The sequence below is a fragment of the Hipposideros armiger genome, unplaced genomic scaffold, assembly GCF_001890085.2.
Source record: "Hipposideros armiger isolate ML-2016 unplaced genomic scaffold, ASM189008v1 scaffold_182, whole genome shotgun sequence".
NCBI lineage: Eukaryota > Metazoa > Chordata > Mammalia > Chiroptera > Hipposideridae > Hipposideros > Hipposideros armiger.
The window spans coordinates 2,118,924-2,142,556 of record NW_017731532.1 but is presented as its reverse complement, the minus strand read 5'-3'; the positions used below and the strand labels follow the sequence as shown (position 1 = coordinate 2,142,556).

The window sequence follows — 23,633 nt, the reverse complement described above, 5'->3', positions numbered from 1 at the left end:
TTATGATAAAAACTCTGAGCAAAGGGGGAACAGAGGGAACATACCTCAACATAATAAAGGCCATAGATGACAAACCCACACCTAATATCATATGCAAGGAGGACAAGCTAAAAGCATTTTCCTTACTAACAGGAGCAAGATAAGAATGCCCACTTTCACCCCTTTTACTCTACATAGAATTTAAAGTCCTAATCACAGCAATCATATAAGAAAAGGAAATAAAAGGTATCAAAATTGGAAATGAAGAAGTAAAACTGTAAACATCTGCAGATGACATGATACTACATAGAGAGAACCCTAAGGATTCTACCAAAAAAACTATTAGAGCTCATTAATGAACTCAGTATAAGTAGTAGGACATAAAACTAATATTCAGAAATCAGTTGCCTTTTCATACACCAATAACGAACTATCAGAAAAAGAAATTAAGAAAACAATCCTATTTACAATTGCACCAAAAAAAACAAAACAAAACAAAACCAAAACAAAACAAAACAAAACAAAACAAAACAAAAGCAACTAGGAATGAATTAGCCAAAGAGGTAAAAGACCTTTACTCGGAAAATTATAAGATATTGAAGAAGGCAGAAATAAATAGAAGCATACACCATGCTCATAGATAGGAAGAATTAACATCATTAAAATATCTATACTACCCAAAGCAATCTATAGATTCAATGCAATCCCTACCAAAATACCAATGGCATTTTTCACAGAACTAGAACAAGTCTTAAAATTTATATGGAACCACAGAAGACCCCCAAATAGCCATAGCAATCTTGACAAAAAAAGAACAAAATTGGAGGTATCACACTGCCTGATATGAAACCATACAAGACATTAGTAATCAAAACGGTATGTTACTGGCATAAAAAAAGACAAATACATCAATGGAACAGAATAGAGAGCCCAGAAATAAACTCATCCTATATGGTCAATTAATCTATGACAAAGGAGGCAAGAATATACAATGGGGTATAGACAGTCTATTCAATAAATGGTGCTGGGGAAACTAGATAGATACATGCAAAAGAAAAATGAAAGTACACCTTACACCTTATACAAGAATAAACTGAAAATGGATTAAAGACCCAAAACCATAAAACTCTTAGAAGAAAACAGATAGTAAATTCTTTGACATTATTCTAAGTAATATTTTTTGGATATATCTCCTGGGACAAGGGAAACAAAAGAAAAAAGAGACAAATGGGACTACATCAAATGAAAAGTTTTTGCACAACAAAGGAAACCATTAACAAAATTAAAAGACAACCTACTGAATAGAAGAAGATATTCACCAATGAAACATCCCATAAAGGGCATCCAACATCCAACATTTGTAAGGAATTCATAAAATTTACACACAAGAAACAAACAATTCAATTAAAAAATGGGCAGGGGAACTAAATAGACATTTCTCCAAAGAGGACATACAGATGGCCAATAGACATATGAAAAGATGCCCAATATCACTAATCATCAGGGAACGCAAATTAAAACCACAATGAGATATCACCTCACACCTGTTAGAATGGCTATTATTAATAAATCCACAAACAAGTGCTGGTGAGGATGTGGAGAAAAGGGTGACCTTATGCACTGTTGGTGGGATTGTAAATTGGTACAGGCACTATGAAAAATAGTATGGAGGTTACTCAGACAATTAAAAATAGAACTACCATATGACCCAGCAATCCCACTTTTGGGTACTTATCCCAAGAAATCCAAAACACTAATTCAAAAAGACATATATGCACTCCTATGATCATTGCAGTACTATTTACAATAGCCAAGATATGGAAGCCACCTATGTACCCATCAATAGACGAATGGATAAAGATGCAGTACGTGTATACAGTAGAGAATCTTACTCAGCCATAAAAAAGAATGAAATCTTGCCATTTGTGACAACACGGACAGACCTAAAGGGTGCTATGCTAAGTGAAATAAGTCAGACAGAGAAAGACAAATACCATATAATTCCACTTATATGTTGAATCTAAAAAAAAAACAAAATAAATGAACAAAAACAGAAACAAACTCATAAATAAGAGAACAAATTGATGGTTGCCAGAAAGAGATGTTTGGGGGGCTGGGTGGAAAAGTTAAAAAAGAATTAAAAAGTACAAATTAGCAGTATAATATAGTCAGGGATGTAAAGCACACCAAAAGAAATATAGTCTATAATATTATAATAACTCTGTATAGTACCAGGTAGATATTAGTTATTGGGGGATATTTATGTAATTTGTAAATTACATAAATGTCTAACCACTATGCGGTACACCTGAAACTAATATAAAAAATATTGAATGTCACCTGTAATTGAAAAAAATAAAAAATAAGAAACACTGACAAGAAAAAAATGAGAAACTATTTCAGGACATGCTTTAAATCTAAAATGAAGGTATCAATGATGATGTCTGACTTCACTTAAAGATCGTAAGCAGTTCATGATTAATAATTGAAAAGGAAAGAAAAAAAGATGGTGATTTCTTTCCTTGGTGAATCCAAAAATCACACTTAAAAAAATGCTCTAAAATATGCTAAGTGAAATAAGTCACACAGAAAAAGTTGAGAAACATATAACTTCACTCATATGTGGGATATAAAAATGAAGTCAACAAAGGAACAAGACAAACAAAGAAACAAAAGCTTATAGACACAGGCAACAATTTAGGGGTTACCAGAGGGTAAGGGGGAGGAGGGTGGTAGAAGAGGGTAAAGGGGGTCAAATATACGGTGACAGAAGGAGAACTGACTCTGGGTGGTTAATACATAATGCAATGTATAAATGATGTATCCGAAATGTACACTTGAAACCTCTGTAGTTTTGTTGACCACTGACACCCCAATAAATTTTAATTAAAAAAATGCTGTAAAAGTGTTTAATTACTTTACCTATTAAGAACAGTATTCCACGTGCCCGTCTCCACATAAATGTGAAATTATGATCCCTGTTCTGCATAATGCTTATAGACAATATGCGCCCAAGTGCTAAATGTAAGGCTGACTTTAAATTTAAGATACAAAGGTGCAGCTTTTTTAGGTTTCAGAAATGTAGCATCTCTATATAACCAAATATTGTTTCTCTTAGAATAATAAAAGGATAATAATTTTAGTTTGGGAAACTGTGAACAGAATACAACTGAATAGCACTATAATATCGTTAATAGGAAAGCAAGATGCTGTAGAGATCAGGTGAATCTGGGCCATGACCCGCGTGTATTCAACTGCATAAGTACCCAGGGGTCCTCATTACAAATGAGTTGTTCCTGTAAAGCTGGCACTGAGGGAAGGGAAATTTCAGGGCTCTGGGAAACCTTGGACTTCCACAGTGAGTATGGCAGAGAAAAAAGCAACTGGAAATAAAAGAGAGCCGTGATATAAGGTTTGTTCTGAGCCTTTTACTGGGGAAATGGGCCTGAAGAGAAGAATTTAGTTTACCAAAAAATAAATAAGGCTTGGGTTTTTAATATACACATCGGGAGTATTAACTATCCAGAAACCCAGCAAAGGCGGCAGACAGATCATAGAAACAGAAGTTTCCTGGCAGTGCGGGCCCTGGAACTTGAGCAGCGATGCCCACAGTAGGTGCCGGATTGGAATGCATGACCCTCAACACTGTCCTTCATATAAGCCAGTACGCAGCCTGCATCCCAGTGCTGCCTCCAGCGAGGAAAGCAGGGATTCTGGGCACCCAGGGAAGAGAATGAAATGACCATCCTTTATCTTTTCTGTTTTTGTTCAGCTTGGCTGAGCACACAATGTGGAATCCATCAGGACAAAGATCATGGCTCACGCCTGCGCTTCAGTCTAAGAGCGCGTGTCCTAACCTATTGTTCCAGCTCTCCGCTCCCTTTCACTGACATTCATTGCACAGCTCGACTCCTGTGTTCTTTTCTTTGTCTGCTGCCACCAGTCTCCTGAAGCTGCTCTTAATAAAGTCAGCAACAAATGTTTCTACTTGCTAAAACCAGGGATTTCCCCCCCCCCCCCGGAAACCTAATGAAAGGAGCAGCTCCTCTGTGTGCTGAGTAAGGCACAGATTTTTAGGCCTTTTCATCCTCATAGCACGGGGCACTGCTCCCACTTTCTAAGGAATCTTCTGGATTTCAGTGATACTGCTCTCAGGCTTCTTCAAACTATCAGGTTCCTTCATTGCCTCTTCTTTCTACCCCCACACCCCGCCCCTTTAAGTATTAACCTTCCCCTGAGGGTGGTTCTTAGCTCGATTCTTGTTCACCCTTGAGCCACCTCATCTGCTCCTATCTCCTCAGCCATCCCCTCTATGCGGATGGATTTCTAGATCTAATTCTTATTTCTAGTTTCCTTCTGGACATCTCCACCTGATTATCAAACTGAGCACGTTCTAAAGGATTTCCTGCAAAAGCATGTTCCCTGCGAATTGGTATTCCTTATCTAGGTTAACGGTGTCTTTATGCCATCATCCCGCTCACTCATCTTCCATGGAGGATCATTTAGCAGATCCTCTCGATTATTCCTCATCAGAGTTGTGGCTTCCTCTTCCATTCTCCCATCCCTCTACTTCAACTCGGGTGCTTAGGTTCTCATCTGAATTTGCCGCACACCTTCCTACCTCCCCGCATTCAGCCTCTAGCTGTAGCAGTCCATCCAACCACCAGCATTAGCTTTCTGCGACACATTTGATTGTGTCACTCCCTACCTCAAAGTGGATCCTAGTTTACCAGAGCAAGTCAATCTTCCAAACCTACTGTATCAGCCTCATTTCCCAACAATTACCCAAACCCACCACATTATTTCTTATTTCCAGGCATGTGTGTATGTATGTGTATGTTGATTCTGCTGCTAAAACAGCTTCTGTTGCCCTATTTTGCCATCTGGAAAATTCCTATTCTTCCTTTAGGAGCCAGTTCAATCACCCCTGGCAGGCAATCAGTGTTTGTTGAATGAATGAATGAATGAATGAATGAATGTAGACTTGCCCACTCTCTCATGCAAAATGAGGCTCTCCGTGCACAATATCTGGAGGCACTCTGTTTATATTTCTATCCCATTTGTCAACATTTGTATTGTAGCTGCTCATTGTATCAGCTCAGGCCAGGAACAGCCATATGTGGCTCATGTTCTACCCTCCTCTCCTTCTCCCATGGCAGACATCATTCCCAGCCCTGTGTCCACTGAGCCCAGATACAGGCTCAGAATCCCTCAACACAGCACTTCAGACAGTCACTTTCAGCAGACTACAGCTTGCATGCAATTTGAGGTCTGTTTGACATCCCGTGAAGTAGTTTCTGAGTTTTTCCAACAATGAGCTCAGTGGGCTGCCCACTCAATTGCCAAAATGAATGACAAATGAGTTTGTTTTTTATTTTTTTATTTTTGGGGTTTTTCATAATACTAAATGAAGTGTTGGTATTTAAAAAAAGCAAAAAAAAAAAAAAACCCTACAGAGCCAGAGGTTAACAACTCACTTGGAGAAAGACCAAATTCAATAGCATTTATGTAGTGTTTTCTGTCAACTATTGGGTTGTCGGGTTTTTGCAACGAAAAACATAGAAAAAATACGTCATGACAACCCAATATTAACATTAATTACATCAACTAGCATTTGTCCTAAATCTATTCTCTGACCAGTCATTTGATCACAATGGTAAAAATATCATTTTTAAACTATTCTCAGAATTCCTGCAAGTTACTGCATGATCTGAAGTTAGACATTATTCTCATGGATTCATAATACACTTTGAGAATATAGCCTTGATCCCCTCCTCACATTTAGTACATGTTTTTTTAAAACAGGGACATACAGAGACTGTCCTGAGAAAATATTTATTTTCATTAGATATTTCCTCTTTTCTCACCTCATTTATATACAAGCTGAAATCATCTAAAGCAAGATTTCTCACACGAATCCCATGGAATAATAACATTGATTGAAAAAGTTCCTAAGGTCTTATAATTTTGAGAAAGATTTCACAGTACATTCCACCCTTTATCACTATGCACTTTACCATATTACAGATGCTGAGAAGTTATACAGGAAAGAAAAAAAAAATCTGTTTAAGCTAAATAAGTGACCACATAATTTTTCTCATACATGTATTACCCACTAAAACAGCATGTAGATGACTGCAGATGTCAAGTCTCCATACTCTGTAAAATCCTAGTCATAGATGCTTGGAGCAAGATGGTACAACTACAGCCATGCAGCAGGCTAACCTCAGGTTAGTATATCCACTGGTCCAACCCACTTACCCACAGCTGCCAAGATCATTACTTCCACCAGCAATATCACCAGCTGTGGGAGGGTATCACCCTCCACTGCTAATTGAGTGAGCTCTCTTTGGGTCAGGCATACCAGTTTCCAGTCCTCAGAGCCTCTCAGGTCCTGACATAATTTCCATACTGACCAAGCTCAGGGATTGAGGGGTGGGGAGACAGCACTGGGACAGCCCTAGGCTAGAACTTCACACATTCCAGTTCTTACCGGAATTTCAGCAACATGTCAAGCATTAGCACTTCTCATGTTGTTGTTTGCCTTTTGTCAATTTCTAGAGCATTGAAATGTTTGTTTCTGTCAATTACACATTTCAAGTTACTTTTGGGGAAGAGGATTTGCCAACTTTCTCGCTCATCCATAGCCAGTGATGAATATTCTTAACAGAATTTCTTTTTGTCTTTCCAATAGCACATAAAGATGTTGAATAATTGCTTAAGAGATTGTATCAGTTATATTTTAATGGTGAGGAATAGAGAAATCATCCCAGATTTGCTAACAACTACTTGTACATTTGCAAGCTCTCAGGTAAATAAATACTAAGTTAAAACCTGAAGCAATTAATATATATACAAAGGGAACAAGATAAGTCAGACGAAGAAAGACAAATATTGTGTACTATCATTTACATGTAGAATCTAAAAAAGCCAAATTTATAAAAAAACAAAGAGTACAATGGTGGTTAGCAAGGGTTGGGGGAGGGTGATGGAAGGGGGGAGATGCAACCAGTAGATAAATAGTCCTGGAGATCTAATGTACGGTATAGTGATTATAGTCAACAATACTGTATTATAAACTTCAAAGTTGCTATGGGATTATATATTAGTTATTCTCACCACAAAAAAAATAAATGATAAATAGGTGACATGATATAGGTGTTAGCTAACTCTATGGTGGTAATCATACTGCAATATATAACTGTACTATATCAAAACATTGTACATCTTAAGCTTATACAATGTTATATGTCAATTATATCTCAGTAAAAAAACATACAGAGGGATGATCTCAACAAAAATATGTACATTCCAGAATTTTCTCCACAAGCTATATATATATATATATATATATATATATATATATATATCATGAGGTCTTCTTTGTTTAATATAATGATGTTGAATATCTTTCTGGAGAATTTATAAACAAATAGGATCTTTCTTCTCCAGGAGAAAAGTATTCTCATTATTCTACTGCATCAATGGCAATTTCCTCAGGGTTAGGAATTTTGCAAGGTTTTTTACAATATCTCAAAGGGAATGTGGAAATGTGGTTAATTTATTGTTATAAAAGGCAAATACTTTCTCCTTCTTTTCTCCTGAAGCACCAACAGTAATGTACTTAACGTTTCTAGGCCTCTGTTCCCTCATCTGAAAAATAATGGACCTGAACTAGATAAAAGCTCTAGAACTATACGAGATCTAGATTTCTTAAGCATATAATTTCCTTCCTCAGTGACATACATACATACGCATAAAAAAAGTCCACAATTGCTAGTAAATACATTCAAATTGCTTTTCCAGTTTTGCAATAGGTTTTTATCAAATCAAGCTCTTTATTTAGAATTTATAAATAAATGTGTCTATGATAAAAGCTGGATACGATTACGGGCAGAATCTATGATTGTAAAGCTGAACTTCTGAGTAATCCCTTTGGCAGTACATGTTGTTATCCCCTCTGTGAGGAGACATTCACTGTTCGAAGCAACAAGCTCTTTGATACATAGAAATTTTGGATTCTGCTCTATTTTTAAAAGCTACTATATCAGTATTCATCAACTGTTTGACATGGCCATTCATTTATTTTCAAAAAGGCTATTCTGTAATCACACTTCCTTTCAGGAAGCCAACCAACTAAACAGAAGCCTAAATTGCTGATAGCACTTATACAGGGACCTTCCTGTTAGTTAATAAACAAGACTAATCAAACTAATGTGCTAAATCTCAGACTAACAATTATGCAGAAAAGTGGTAAGGAAGCTTATTTTATTTGTTTTTAGTGGCTGGGCACCTTTAATATAAAGCTAAGAAGGGTAAAACATTCTACAATAAGTACTTTTCTTATTTGTACTTTTAGAAAGGCTGATTTCACTGGTCTCTAATTGTAAGAAATATTGTCAATTTCTACTAATAGAAATAATTACAATTCAAAAAATATTGATTATTTAAGTAATTAAAAGTAATTATGAGGCATTAAAATAATTCCTCTTATGATGGGTACTTAATTAGTAGTCAGTTAAGTATTTAAAATGTTTCACATGAAAGATCCTATTTCTATGACATAAACCCAATTTCTCCACTAAATGTGCACATGCGTTTTGAACTATGTTAAGACTAAGAAATGGTTTGTAATAACGGCTAAAATTCTTAGAATATTCATATACATTTAAAAATTATTTTCACATACAATTCTACTGTTATTACAATTTCAATATGGTTATGAAACAATACAAAAAATGCATAACCATATTTTTTTTAGGTTATATCAGATATTACTGGGGCAATTATCAGTCCACTTGGATGCACTGCTGATAGTTTTGGCACTCAGATGCTTATGTTTATATCTCTATATACAGAGGGTGCCAAAAAAACATATATACATTTTAAGAAAGGAAAAAACTGTATTAAAATTACGCTGATGGTAACCACTTTGAGCACCTCTCGTAATTGCAGAAGTCAAATGTGACTTGTATTCACCTTTTGTTATCAGTATATATTGAGTATTACAACTTTAATACAGCTTTTTTTCCTTTCTTAAAATGTGTATACATTTTTTGGCACCCTCTGTACTTTGGTTAGGGTCTGTCATTCAGGGGACCTAGTTCACCTTGAAGATTCTCCACCACTATTGACTTCAGGTGTTACCTTGATTTGTATACAAAGAAACAGAGGGTTTCCTGCAGAGAAGGTTGTTTTATAATATCTATAATAACCTGACAGGTTTCCACTGAATTAAAAAACAAAGAATACTTTAGACATAGGAGGAGTCCAGACTAACTAGCAAATCCTGAAAGCCACAAGGAGAGAATACCAGCTACATGAGAGTGAAAGGAACCCGTCTTCTTTTGCAATGGGGGGTGGGGAGGATGGGTTATAAATAGAAACCTCAGCAACCATCTCATTTATCATAATCTTAATCTGAAAAAAAGGTGAAATAGCTGTGATCTCTAGGGCCTTAGTATGCAGTTGTAGATAAAGAAATAAAGTCTGTAATACCTGTGCTACCAATCTATAAATTCTGGAACTTTGGACATAAAGCAAGTAAATCTTGCTACAGAAAAATATAAAATGTAGTTGTGGGGTGGTATAGACTGTGATGTTCAAATTTCAAAATACTTCGTAGATCTCCTTTTAGCTAATAAACTGTAATGAATACTTTAAAGGTTTTTCATGCTACATGGTATAGTTCATAGGAGCATGATGTAGTTTACTAGATTGGACTACTTGTCATTAGTTATTTCCTCAACAATCCTAATGATAGGAAGAAAATTTTAAGCTTTGGAGAATAAAAGTAATAAAACAGATTGCTTATTCATAAAAACTACAATATCTCTACCCTACTTCTGGATATATGCATAAAACTAAACAGACCTTTTTCTTGAATGAATACTATGGAATTACTAAATGATCTCGGTCTCACTAGAACCTATTTTATCATGCAGGAATGGGGTAATAAGGTGAACAACTCATGAAGAAATTTAGTGATGTTAATAATTCATGATGATAATACATTTACATGATAAAAATGACTACCAACGTACACATTTAGCTACTTAAAGAAATGGCTGTCTGAAAGACAAATGTATTAAATCCCATCAATTTCCTTTCCTCTTGTTTTTAGAGTAGGAAAAGCATACATGAAACTTGAATATCTAAAATAAATTCATACATTTACCTGTACTCTAAGAATAAGTATTGATTGTCAAGATGGCAGAATAAATTCAGAAAAAAACTCTCTGCTCTGCCCCAAGCACATGGTACTAATATGTAAAATACCAAAAGACAAAGCTGTGGTAAAAAGAAAAAATGAAATGAGAATATATTTTGTCTCTGTAAAAGAATGAATTATGGAATCTGGTTAACATAAGGAGGATCACTTTGTTGTTTAACATATACATTTTTCCTCAGATCTATGAAATCTAGTTCAGAATTCAATATCAAGCACTTTAGAGCTGAGGTGTTTTTTTTTCTTTTTTTCTTGCTTTTTTTTAGCAAACTTCAGCTTCCTATATATTTATTACTAAAGCAGAAGGAAAAGAATAGTTAAAGCTTCTAATAAAATGCTCTTAATTCTTGACATGAAAAACTTGACAAAAGCAAGTTAAATCTAAAAAAAGGGGATGTGAGACTCATGCATCAAATATGTAGTGAACTAGATATAAGTTAAAGAAAATATGCTATGAAAAATATAAAAAAAACTATGCAAGGAACTAAACATTTTTGAAAAGAGAAAATTTGCCAAATTTAAAATAGTACAATTATAGCTTAAAGATCTTCTTAAAAAGAATGAATATATAAAGGACCCCATTCTCATATACCCAAATTTAACCATACATTTTCTCTTCAACAATAATTTTCATCTACTTCAAAGGTTGGTGAGATACTGTGAATAAGGAACAAAATCAAAGGCCATTGCATTTAATAAAAATTCTAAATGTTTAAATTGGAAAGAGTACAGATGCTGTTTCTTTGTGCACTTTCCATTACATTTTATTATTAAAGGGTGATTTCATTTTAAATGGCTCACTAATGTAAAATAAGCATAGCTTCCCAATGAAGAGAAATTTAACTCTGATATACAAAAGGGAGGGTGTGTGATTGTGTGATACAATTCAAATCTAATTAGAATCAGATTCATCAAACAACTAATTTAATCAACATCAGTAAGTTTCCATGCCTGCAATTAGATACCTTCCTGTGTCTTTGTCCATTTATCCTACCTTCTTTCCTATCATTATGGAAAGTGCCCAAGCTCCTAGCTAAATGAATCCTGCCACTTGTCCATTTGATCCCATCTCTTCTTATCTACTCAGAGGCAGAATTACTGGAATTCTTACCTGGGTACTGCCTGGGCATTTTTTCCCCTCTTTCCTTATTTACTCCCATCAGTATGCAAACATGATATTATTTCTCTCATCTAACGAAACAAAAAAGAACCCTTAGATTCCACTTCCCCCTCTGCCTGCTACCCCAGGTCTTTCCTTTTCCTCACAGTAAAACTCGTTTTAAAAGTGTGGCTCAAGTTTCTGTCTCTTCGCCAATTCTCTCCTCGTGTTCCTTTTGAATCTCCTATTCTCCTCTGTTCCCTTCCATTGCACTAAAAATGTGTGAGAAAATCCCCAGTGACGTCGGAGTTGCTATTAATAAATCCCTCAGTCCTCAATCCTCACCTTCCTTGCTAATTTGCAGCATTCAGCTCAGCTGATCACTGTCTTATCCTTGAAATACTTTCTTGGCTTGGCCTCCAGGAAACCCTACTGCCAGTATTTGCCAGCTACTTCTGGTTGCTCCTTCTCAGCCTTCTTTGCAGGTATCCTCATCTTCCTCACCTCTACCCATTCAAGTGCACTGGGGCACAGTCATTGGATCACTGCTCTTTTCTCTCTAATGCCGTTGATATCTCAGCCAGCTTTAAATACCATCTTTACTTATATCTTCAAAACGTAGTCCTCCCCCAAACTCCAAATTTGTATATTCAACCCCCTATTCAATATCGCAGAATTAATGTTTCTAAAACAGAGTTCTTAATCTTCCTCTTGCAGTCTCCCCCAACTAGGTAAGTCAACTGCATGCCTCCAGAATTTCAGCCCAACAAACTTACCCATCGATGGTGTCTGTATTTCTTTCATGACCCATACCCACTTCATCACAAATCCTGCTGCCTCTAAACATATCTGGAAGTTGCCCGTTATCACTTTCTGCTATCACTCTGGTCTAAGCCACTGTCATTCTTCATTTATTATTGAACTAGCTTTCCATTTGATACATCTTCTCCTGTGCTTATCATCCTACAGTCTATTCTGAGCACAACAGCCAGATCAATCCTATTAAAACTGAAAACGCTATTCATAAAGATATATGCAGCCCTATGTTCACTGCAGCATTATTCACAATAGCCAAGATGTGGAAACAACCTAAGTTGTTTCCTTCTACAGGTGATTGGATAAAGATATGGTGCTTGTATACAATGAAATACTACTCAGCCATAAAAAATGATGGCATACTGCCATTTATGACAACATAGATGGACTTTGAGAATATCATGCTAAGTGAAATAAATCAGACAGAAAAGGATAAGAACCATATGGTTTCACGCATATGTGGGATATAAAACTGAAAGCAACAAACGAACAAACAAAACTCACAGACATGGACAACAGCATGGTGGTTACCACAGGGGAAGTGAAAGTGAAGTGGTGAGAGGGTGAAGAGGGAAAGGGGCTGAAATATAAGGTGACAGGAGGGGACTAGACTTTGGGTGGTGAGCACACGATGCAATATACAGGTGATGTATTATAGAATGTATACAATGTATACAATGTTATTAGCCAATGTTACCCCAATATATTTAATTACATTAAAAATAAACAAGTCAGATCATGTCACTTGACTGTTTAAAACTCTATAAAAGTTTCCAATATAACTCAGAGTAAAAGTTTAAATGATAACTATAAAACCCTACACATGATCTGGCCTCTCTCTCATCTCATCTCCTAATGCTCCCTATCTTTCCACTTTATCCATACTGCCCTCTGTACTACTGCTTGAACACATCAGGCAAGCCCTCCACATCAGGGCCTTTGTATGTAGCTGTTTTTTCTGCGGACCATGCTCTCCCCACAGGTAGACTTGCCACCTTTTCACTGAGCCCTTTTCTATTGCCCTGGCTAAAATCACAACCCTCATCTGATTCCCGCCCTGAGATTTTCTATCATCTCTCCCTGGTTTATGTTTCTCTTTAGCACTTAACATATTTTACTTTAAATCTATTCTTCTTGTTATCATCTGACTAGCATTTAAGCTCCATGAAAGCAGACTATTTTGTGCTTTCCTCTCTACTGCACAGAAAAGTTTCTAGTACACAACAGACACTCAAAAACATAATTGCTAAATAAAGGAATCAAACATTAATTCCGCGAATCCTGGGCTTACATCATAACCACCCAAGTGTAAGATGAGTTCAGGTGCCTCTGCCTCTAGGAAATCTACAGAACTCTAGAAAAACCATCCATGGGTTTAAAAACCTGCTGGGTACTTGGTCTGAGGTACTGAGGAAGGTTCGGGTACTTGAAACTGCGATTTCCTCTTCTCTTCTCCTCTCTCTAGTCTCACCCTATGACAATCCCTGTTCTGAACAGTGAGAGAAGGCCTCCACCTCAGGGTAATTTAAAGAACCCTGCTGCATTACCCCACCCATAGCTCTAGCTAGATAAGATCTCAAATGTTACAGGCAGCCAGCTATGAGCTGGAGGTATTTGGCATGAAGGCATATCCTGTTTATAGCTGATGCATCCTTGTTTAAGGAGGAATAGTATCCTTTGGTTTGTGTGTATGTGTGTCTGCTTGCTTGTTTGGTTGTTGCTCATGAATCGCTGCCTTTTACAATAAATGTTCATTTTTGACATTAAGCATTTGAGGTTTTACACTAAAAACTCTAGAGAATTTTTTGTAGAAAAAAAATCTTTTCATAAGATTTTCCATTATGGATTATCATCATTAGACTAACAAGCCCAAGTGAGGTATTCAAAGCAGGAAAAAAATGTATTTATCTTACCTGGAGCTGACCCAGGGGGTTCCGGCAGGTTTTCACATTCCTCATCAGTACTTTCATTGTAGATTGCATCTCTGTCGGCAGTCATTTCAGAACATGTGGGAGTTTCTCTAGAAACAGAGAAAGGTAGAATTATAAATTATTGACTCAGCCCTGGCTAGGTATCAAGTTGACCAGTAAATGATTATAGAAAATATCCCTGGAAAAACATTATAATTAAACAAACATATATTGAAATATATGTCATTAAGATGAAAGCTCTTCAAACACTATTTGTTAACTCTCTTCAGAACAAGTTTCCCTTTCACCGAATCTAAATGCGGTTAAGTGCTCACTATAATTAATTCTTCAATCAGTTACTTATCATTTATTATTCATCTATCAAAATACTATGTTTCCAAATTATCCTCAGTGGGTCGCAGTGTTCAGTATTTTACTGATCTCAAAGCAGTTCTGCATTCATTTCATTTGACCTGTCCCGAAATTTCTGAGGCAGGTACCTTTATTTTTATTATGAAGACACCCAAGTAAGGCACAAAGAGTTTGAAGAACTTGTTCAAAGTCACATAGTAATAGAATATGTATCAATACCAGACCAGCATTTGAACTAGGACCCTCTGACACTAAATGATATATTCTTTATATTATGCCATTAGTAAACCTATTTTTCTCTCAGATTCAGGGCCACACACCCTAACCTGTATCTGCAAATGCCTAAAATAATTATAAGCCATAGTAGCCATTAGTCATCTACGATTCTTCCTTAAAAATCAAGTGCACATCCACTTTCAGAACTACTTGATTCTAAAATTAACCATTACTTAGACATCAAGGTCACAAATGTGTATTCAATGCTGTAGTTTTGCAAATGATAAGTTTTTCATTAATACATTTCTTATTCTAAAAATTAAACATGTCTAAAAATTAAACACATACTATTTAAATGAGCCTCATACCAGTTTCATGATTTAAGTGTAGGTATGGCAGGTGGGCAGACATAGAGAGATCGTGCTGAGAATTCTCCAGTCCACTGCATCCAACTCCAGACCATCAAATGATCTCATACTACTAAAAAGTTGGCACCTAACTTTCACTAAGTTTGGAAAGAAATTCCACTTAAATTTATGTGTCTGCATCTCAAAACAGAAAAGCCAAAATACCTTTCATGCTTGATGTTCTTTTCTAGTTCTTGAACTTCACTTAATGATTTTTGTAAGCTTCTGATTTTTGCTTTCTTCTCATTCAGCACCAGAATAAATCGTTTATAAAGATCAGTCTCCACAGTTTCCTTAGCACTCACACATTTTTCAAATCTAAAATGTAAATAAACAAATAAGTAAACCATGCAGTTTTTCTTAGCATTAATATTATTCAGTCTAATATTGAAGATGATTTTAAGAAAACTTTCCTGGGCTGGCTGAGTGGCACATTGGTTAAGAGCTGGCTTGGGGCGCCAGAGGACCCGGTTTGGATCCCACATATGAGGGCCAGTGACACTGCCCTCTACAGCTAAGATGCTGAACAACAGCTCAACCTGGAGCTGGACTGCCATAAGTCGCCAGCGACAGCAGGTGGGTTGCCATGGGCTACCATGTGTAGCCAGCAGCCGCTGTGAGGACCATCAGAAGCCAGTGACTGATCTGCCTTGCCCGGGGAAGAGCACAATGATGGTGCCAACTTGGGCCAGTGAAGCGACGTCCTCCACAACTAGACTGAAGAACAAAAGTACAGCAACTTGTCTGTTCCCCTTCCCCCAATTCCCCAATTAAAAAAAAATCTTAAAAAAAGAGAAAACTTTCCAATAATTTGTTACATGCTTTCATACATTTAGTTTTATTTAAACATATACAAAATTTATCATTTATTAATATTAGTAATGTATGTACTGAGGTAAAGATTAAAATTGGAAACTGATACCAAAAAATATTTTTAAAACATTTCAATGCCTAAATGCAATAATTTATTCACATCTCTGGTTTATTTCCAAAAGAATATTTTATGGGAGAAATTTCAAACAAGGGTAACTAAAGCCTATGTTTCCCATACTTTGTTAATATTACTATAATAGCAACAGTGATCCTGTTTTGTGATTAAGTGATTTACCTAATCTGTTTTACCTAAATAGATCATAAGCTACTCCAGGGCAAGAATAACTTATCCAGTTGTATCTTATAACCCAGCACCACACACACACACACACACACACACACACACAAAATTCATGAAAGTATCCAACTTGAAATGTCCAAGAAATTAATGAACCAGCGAATGTGAAACACTATATGTCTTCAATTTATATATATATAAGACAAAACAGAAAATTCTTCATCATTTCTAATTCTTTCTAAATGTTCAAATGAACTAACAAGAGATGGTACTAATTTTGATGTCCTAGATATACATAAAAAGGCAAACTAGCAGAGGTTGCATATACTTGATATGTGCATACACACATATCATGAATAAACATCTATTTAAAGATTCAAATATAAATTATTTCACGTTCAATATCCTTTTAAATTTAGTCTAGCTCTGCCTAGGTTTCTCTTTACCATACTATTTATTTATACTTCTGTTGTTCTATACAGGCATCCTAGTATTTTTATTATATATGCATGTATAATTTTATATATTTATGTTATATATTTATAATATATAAGATATATTTTTTCAGTGAAATAATTAGAAACAAAAATGTCAAAATGTGATACCTTTGATATATACGACCTTATGCTTTCAACAACATACCTATCTATAGATGCAAAGAATTAAGCCTCTCATAAGATGAAAAGAAACATATGGCAATATATTTTCTGGGACCAATTACAGCACTCTTATAGCATAGTCATTGCCAAGGCTGTGAACTCATAAGGACAGCGTGTGTGTGTGTGTGTGTGTGTGTGTGTGTGTGTGTGTGTGTTTTATTGGTTGCTTTATCCATAGTGCCTAACACAGTGTTCTGCATTCGACAGATGTTGAGCAGCTTTTTATGAGATACATGATAAAGTGAGTGAGTTAATATGGACATCTTATAAGAAAATAGAGAACCAGTGATTCTGAATCTTATATTTTTCGCTCCTTTAACAGCTATTCACCATTGTAACAGTAAGAGTTTCATCTTCTTCGGTTCCTAAAACAATTTGTGGTAAATATCGTCATAACAGTGCTACTTTCATCAAGCACCGCTCTCTGAGAAAGGAGCACACCAAAGGTGTGGGGGCTAAAAACAGATCCAGAGTTAAAGAGCTGCCAATGCTGATGGCTTATTTTAAGCACGGACGTGTCACTACATTTGTATTTCAGATGCAAGGTGTTATGTCAATATTATTTCTCGCTTTATTGTACTATTTCTAATGTAACACAATAGCTTAAAAAATGTTAAATGAATAGAACATACATGCCATTAAGACCTGAGTATTTAGTAATAAAATAATTTAAACATATGCAAAGTAAAAACCAATTATAAAAATGTACACTAAAAATCTTGTATAATTTATTATATAAAGTTTTAGGAATAGCAACCAATTTGTAATTTATCTGATTTAAATACATATTTAATTTCCATATAAACACCTCAATAGTTCTTGATTGAATGAGTATGTGCACTTATCAAAATGAATTAAAAATGAAAACAGAGGGCCAGCCGAGTGGCACAATGGTTGGGAACTGGCTTGGGATGCCGGAGGGCCCTGGTTTGGATCCCGCGTGAGGGCCTGTGACGCTGCCCTCTGCAGCTGGGATGCTGGGCAGTGGCTCGGCCTGGAGATGGGCTGCCATGGGCTGGAGCTGGGCTGTGGCCCCTGTGGCAGTGGGTTGCCGTGGGCTGCCGTGTGTGTGTGTGTGTGTGTGTGTGTGTGTGTGTGTGTGTGGTCAGCGGCCAACGTGAGCGGCCAGCAGCTGCGGTGAGCGGCCGTCCAGGGGCCGGCGGTTGGTCTGCCTCGCCCGGGAGGAGTGCGGTGATGGTACCAACTTGGGCCAGTGGGGCGACGTCCTCTGTGGCTGGACTGAGGAACGAAGCGACGGCGACGTGTCTGTTCCCCTTCCCCCAATTCCCCAATAAAAATCTTAAAAAAAAAATGAAAATAGATATCAAAATGAAATATCATATATTTTTTCTAGAGAATACTGTTAATCCAAATAACTAGTGTCACTGCCACACTGTCAAAGTCAACAACATTTCTGTGGTAAGAAAACAAACTCAGTAGAATGATGGCATCTTGTGAGTTAAACTTATTTGGTTTTAACAAAGCTTTAGGATTTTGTTACAACCAATGTTCAGATGATCAAACTGGATAACACTTCCTAGACAAAGCTGGGGAGGGCGGGTTAGCTGGGACAGATTATTACTGTGAACAGTTTCAGGAAATAAACTTACTCTTAATTATTAATTTATCAACAAATTCAGGGAAAGCTATCCTTTTATGAATTACTCAGTAATTAAAAGGGTACCTACTATCCCTCATGCCCCATATGACGTAACAGTCCTCCCTTAGGGCATTATGATGTTACTATGCCTTCCATATTCCCTGCCTCCTGCCAACCCTCTACCTCAAGGACTGAACAGATATTAATATGGGGACCATTCAGTGGAGGAGAAACATGGGTTTCACTACTAAGTTTCATGATACTAAAGGAGAACTCATGCACAATCAGATCAGACCACGCTAGTCCAAGGATCATCTATTTTGAAGGCAAAGCACAAACCTGATGGAACCATAAATAATTTAAAACAGGAAAGGAAAAATGATGCTTCATCCTTTCAACAGTGACTAGGACAACAGAACAATATGGTAAATTTCATTAGTAACTTAGGACTGAGATATCTAGGAACCTAGATAATAATTTTTTTAAAGGATAGTAATTTTTTTAAAAAAATTAAAAGGATAAAAGCTAAATACGAAAAACAATGAACATTCAAAATAAAATATGTCTGGGTGTGAAAACAAAGAATGTAAGAATAACAAGTGAAAAAAACAACAAAAATAAGACCAGAAAGCAATTTCATGCAGAAACAGCATTCAAAGTAAAACAACAGATTACATGATAACCCAAAATTAAACAATAGATACATAAATGTGAACATGTGGTACTCAGAAACAGTGCAGTAATCCTTATATTTACAATCATCTCTGGCCAAATTTATATCCAGGTCAGGGTTGTACAGCAAAAGAAAATATTAATAGAGTTCAAAGGACAAAGAATGCTAAAAAGCACTGGAAAAGAAAGCACTGGTAAAGAGATTTAATAAGCCTTAAGTACTGAAGAAGATGGTAAACAGCTGTTCCTCATCCTTTCTGAGGACAGAACAAGAGGAAATGGCCTTCAACTATACCATGAAGGACTCAGATTACCAATAGATGGAAGGAAGAATTTTCTGACTGTGGCTGTGCTTAAACACTGTAATGGGCTACCAAGGGGAGTTGAAGCTCTCTCTTGAGGTCTTTAAAAATCGGACTGAATTCATCTGGATATAATGTGATCCTAGCTTGAAGGCAGAGAGATGAAGTAGAAGAGCTTTCAAGGCCTCTTCTATTCTAATGATTCAGTGAGTGTCAACCCAATTCGATCTGCTGAAAACTGCCTCAAATTATAGGTTTAATAACTAAAACTCAGAATAAAGCTGGAGAGTTTCTTTCTAACTTGATGTCTGCGTGCAAACAAAAGACCTATTCAGTAACATAGAATGTGGAAGTTGTTATTTAAAATTAAATAGGAAAAACCAGTAAAATAAATATAGCTAATAATCTAAGGATTCATATACAATATTTCTAATGTTTTCTCTATATAAACTATGCAAAATTATATTAATCCAGCATTTTTACTTGTTTGAAATGGAGCTAAGACCACAAGTATTAAACAGTAAAAAAAAAAAAAATCATATATGTTGAAAGTCTACGCATTAAAATGCTTTCTTTTTAATCATACTGTAACTCCTCATTCCTTACTCAAACCTCGGTTATTCTCCAGTCATCCCAAATGGAAATAACTTTAGAGTTATCTCTGATTATAATAATAATACATATGTAAATACCAAAATATATGCAAAAAATAACCCCAAAACATAAAGGAAAATTTAGTCCACAATTCCAGATGTAGATTATTAAAATTTCATTTTCTCCTTCTAAATAGTCTTTGTCTAAAGATATGGTTTGCAAAAAACAGGCTATTACTCAAATTTTTGGTAATTCATAATTCTCCTCTTAACATTATCATGAACATTTCCCTGGTATATGCGCATGTATATATGATTGATTTTTGCTCCCACAATATCCCGTTGTGTGTTAAATATATTTGAACCTATGTACCATAGTTTATAAGGCATTCTCTGGACTTATTTTATATCCTTCTTCCCCTTTTCACTCTCCCAGGCATACACAGTTTGGAACAATGATGAGGAAGAAATGATTGGATTGTGGATGGACACTGATATAAGAGTAATCAGAGGACGCCCTGAAAACCTAACTATGGCCAGGCCTAACATGAGGGTCTCAACTAATGATTCTCTGCTTTCCATGTCCTCAGTTATCTAACTCATGCTCATGTCCTATGTCTAATCCTCTCTAAATTAGACTTTTGATTAGTACCCCTTGCCTCATGGAAGCTGGAGCTGTAAATCCTTTGTTTATTTTCTAGTATACTAAGGCTGTTGAGAGAGAATGCTAAAGAAAGCAGTATTTATAGCTCCTAAAAATAGCCCCTTTCTCCTCTGATAGGAGAAAGAAAACCAAATTGGGGAAATAGATAAAGCCACTAACAGCTGGAATATAATAAGAATCTAGTGGGCTGGCCAAGTGGCGTGTTGATCACGCGTTGGCTTGGGATGCCAGCTCTGAGAAGCAGGGCCCCAGTTTGGATCCCACATGAGGGCCAGTGACACTGCGCCCTCTACAGCTAAGACAGTGAACAACAGCTCAACCTGGAGTTGCGGGACGTGAGTCGCTGGTGACAGCATTGGCTGCAGTGTGGCTGGCTGGCAGGCAGCCTACGTGAGCTGCCATGAGCCACCGTGAGTGGCTGTCCAATGGCCTGTGAGCAACTGCCTCACTCGGAAACAGCACAATGATAATATCAAAAAGGGCCAGTGAAGTAACGTCCTCCACAACTAGACTAAAGAACAAAAGGACAGCAAACTTGTCTGGTCCCCTTCCCTGATTCCCCAATGCTGTTTCCTCCCCCCAATTCCCCAATAAAATCTTTAAAAAAATGAATTTAGAATTCTCTGGAGTGGACTCTCTTTCCTCTCAGTTTGGAGGGCCACGGCACTAGCATACATCTTCAGCCTCTGAAGATGTCTGATCCAGTATTTACAAAAAAAAAAAAAAAAAAAGCTGGAACATACTAAGTCAGGACATAAGATATACACACACACATATATATATATATTGCTGTGCTTTGATCAAATAGAAAACGTTTTGCCACAATAACAGCAAAGTACTTTCCAGATAACTCAGAAATAGCGAATCAAGCATTTGGGGGCCACGTATTATATGTACCCCTCACACACAGTTTCACAGCACAGGGCTTATTTTCTCATCTTTGTTCCATCCTGTTTTCCTTTCTATGGAAATGCTGTTGAATGCTGATGAGATAATACCTCTCTCAAACTCTGGCAGGCATTTTAAAGCAATTTCCTCAAGTACCAAGTACCCAGTCTGCATTTTTGTGGGCAATTTGTGGATCAAATTTCCTATCATCCTGAGGGTACTTTGAGTTTTAAATATAATGGCTTATCATGGCCACAGTACATCTCCTTTAATTTGATTCATTTTGTATATAAATAGAGAAACACACCCAAACTACAGATATAGGCCCCAAAACATGCTTTCTAGAACAGATATTTGATATTGATTCATATAAACATGAATAAAATACAAGTTAAAGAGAAAAATTAACTTATTTTTCTGCATGTTTTCCTAATATTTACACAGTTTTAATTTGGTTTCATTATTTTTATATACTTGTAGATAAAGATTAATTCAGAGCTAAATGAGAAAAACATACTTTCTTAGTATACAATAATAAATGAAAGCCAACTATAATCAGGTGTTAAGAAGTTAATTCTGTATGTCTTGTATTAATTAATAAATATAATTCAATATATAGAAATAATTTCTTTTAGTCACCTTCATTTTCACATATATATTGATAAAACCCTTCACTTATTTTTCATGTACTCCCCACTTACTAATGTCCATAAAAACAATCTCAATGATTGCTCTAAAAAGACTGTAAATAGGATAAAAATGTTTTTATGTTTTAGAACCACTACTGGTTTGAATGAAAGTTTTTAAAAAATCTACTGGGTATACTGGATGTAATAATAATAATTATCATTAATATATACATGCCACATAATTCTCTCTGATGGGGCAGGATATATAGATACACATTATATTATATATGTCTCTGGAAAGATATAATGTTCACAACATATATTTTATTTTCTCCAAACATCTTTTACATAACCAAATAGTATAGGCTAAACCCTGGGCCAGCTTGACATAGTTGAGAAAATTCATAATTGAGAAGATAAGTGACTTTCCTCTTCATCTTTTAAAAAATAAAAGGCTTTCAAATGTCTTTTCCAGTAGTCACAACTACTTCATCTTTTAAAAATGCTGGTAGTATGAATTTTCTATCAATCAGGAAAAATAAGTCTCTAATAGGAGCCAAAACACACATCATTTGAAATAGTTGCCATTCATATAAAGATTCCAAATAAGGAATCAATTGTGCTAATGATTCATGTCTCTTTTTATTCATTATTAATCCTGTAACTTGAACTACATTAATCCTTATAAATATTAACTTCCTAAATCTTGACTAATATTCATCGGTTCTGATTCACATTGCTCAATTACTCCTTATCATTTATAAGTTTTCTGGTGGTACCAAATACTAACAACCTAAAAATGTTAATGTACTACTACAATGTACAATAGTGACCAATGATTTAGTTTAATCATGTTAAGTGAAGGTATAATTAATGATAGACTTATTTTAAATATATCCTAGTCTATATATGTTATAAATTTATGAGTCATTAACTTAAAGCAAAACAATCTAAAAGAGCTTAGTGTTTATATAATACAAGCACATCATGCACACACCGTCCTTGAACATCATTCCAATCTCTCAGAAGCCTTTCATTTTCTTTCCGCAGGTGCTCATTGTTGGCTTGGTTTTCTGTGATGGTGTCCAAGCAGTCACAAATAAGCTCTCTAATGACCTCAGCTGGGCTTGCAACTTTCTCTAGGTTGAAGGAACCAAGTCTGAACTAGGATGAAAGGGAAACATGATTAGCTTTGGGAGAATACCAAAATTGAGCAGCCAAGTTTTATATATACATATTTCTCTTGGGGGTGAGGCGGGGGGAGAAGTTTAAGATTCAAATACAGTACATTTAATAGTTATAAATAGAGTGATTAAAAAACTGGGCAACTATCATATGTATTGACATACAACCTAAGAATAATTTTTATAAGTGGTAAGTCACTCTCCGACCTCCTAGCAGAAAACAACATAAACACCATATAAGCATCCAATCTGTTTGTGACAACTTTGTCACTCTGCTCAGTCTAAGGAAAGAACTTACACATGA

The 23,633-nt window shown here is 35.9% G+C and overlaps 1 protein-coding gene across 4 annotated transcripts in view; it reads right to left on the bottom strand.

The window, feature by feature from the left end:
- XRCC4 (X-ray repair cross complementing 4) overlaps positions 1 to 23,633 on the bottom strand; it is a 239,926-nt gene that overhangs the window by 120,642 nt on the left and 95,651 nt on the right. For all 4 annotated transcript variants that reach the window (XM_019652565.1, XM_019652564.1, XM_019652567.1 and 1 more), the window contains 3 exons: positions 23,143 to 23,309; positions 15,193 to 15,345; positions 14,036 to 14,142 (listed from right to left, as the gene is read on the bottom strand). In XM_019652565.1, the coding sequence (XP_019508110.1) occupies positions 14,036 to 14,142; positions 15,193 to 15,345; positions 23,143 to 23,309 (427 nt within the window). The remainder of the gene's footprint in view (positions 1 to 14,035; positions 14,143 to 15,192; positions 15,346 to 23,142; positions 23,310 to 23,633) is intronic.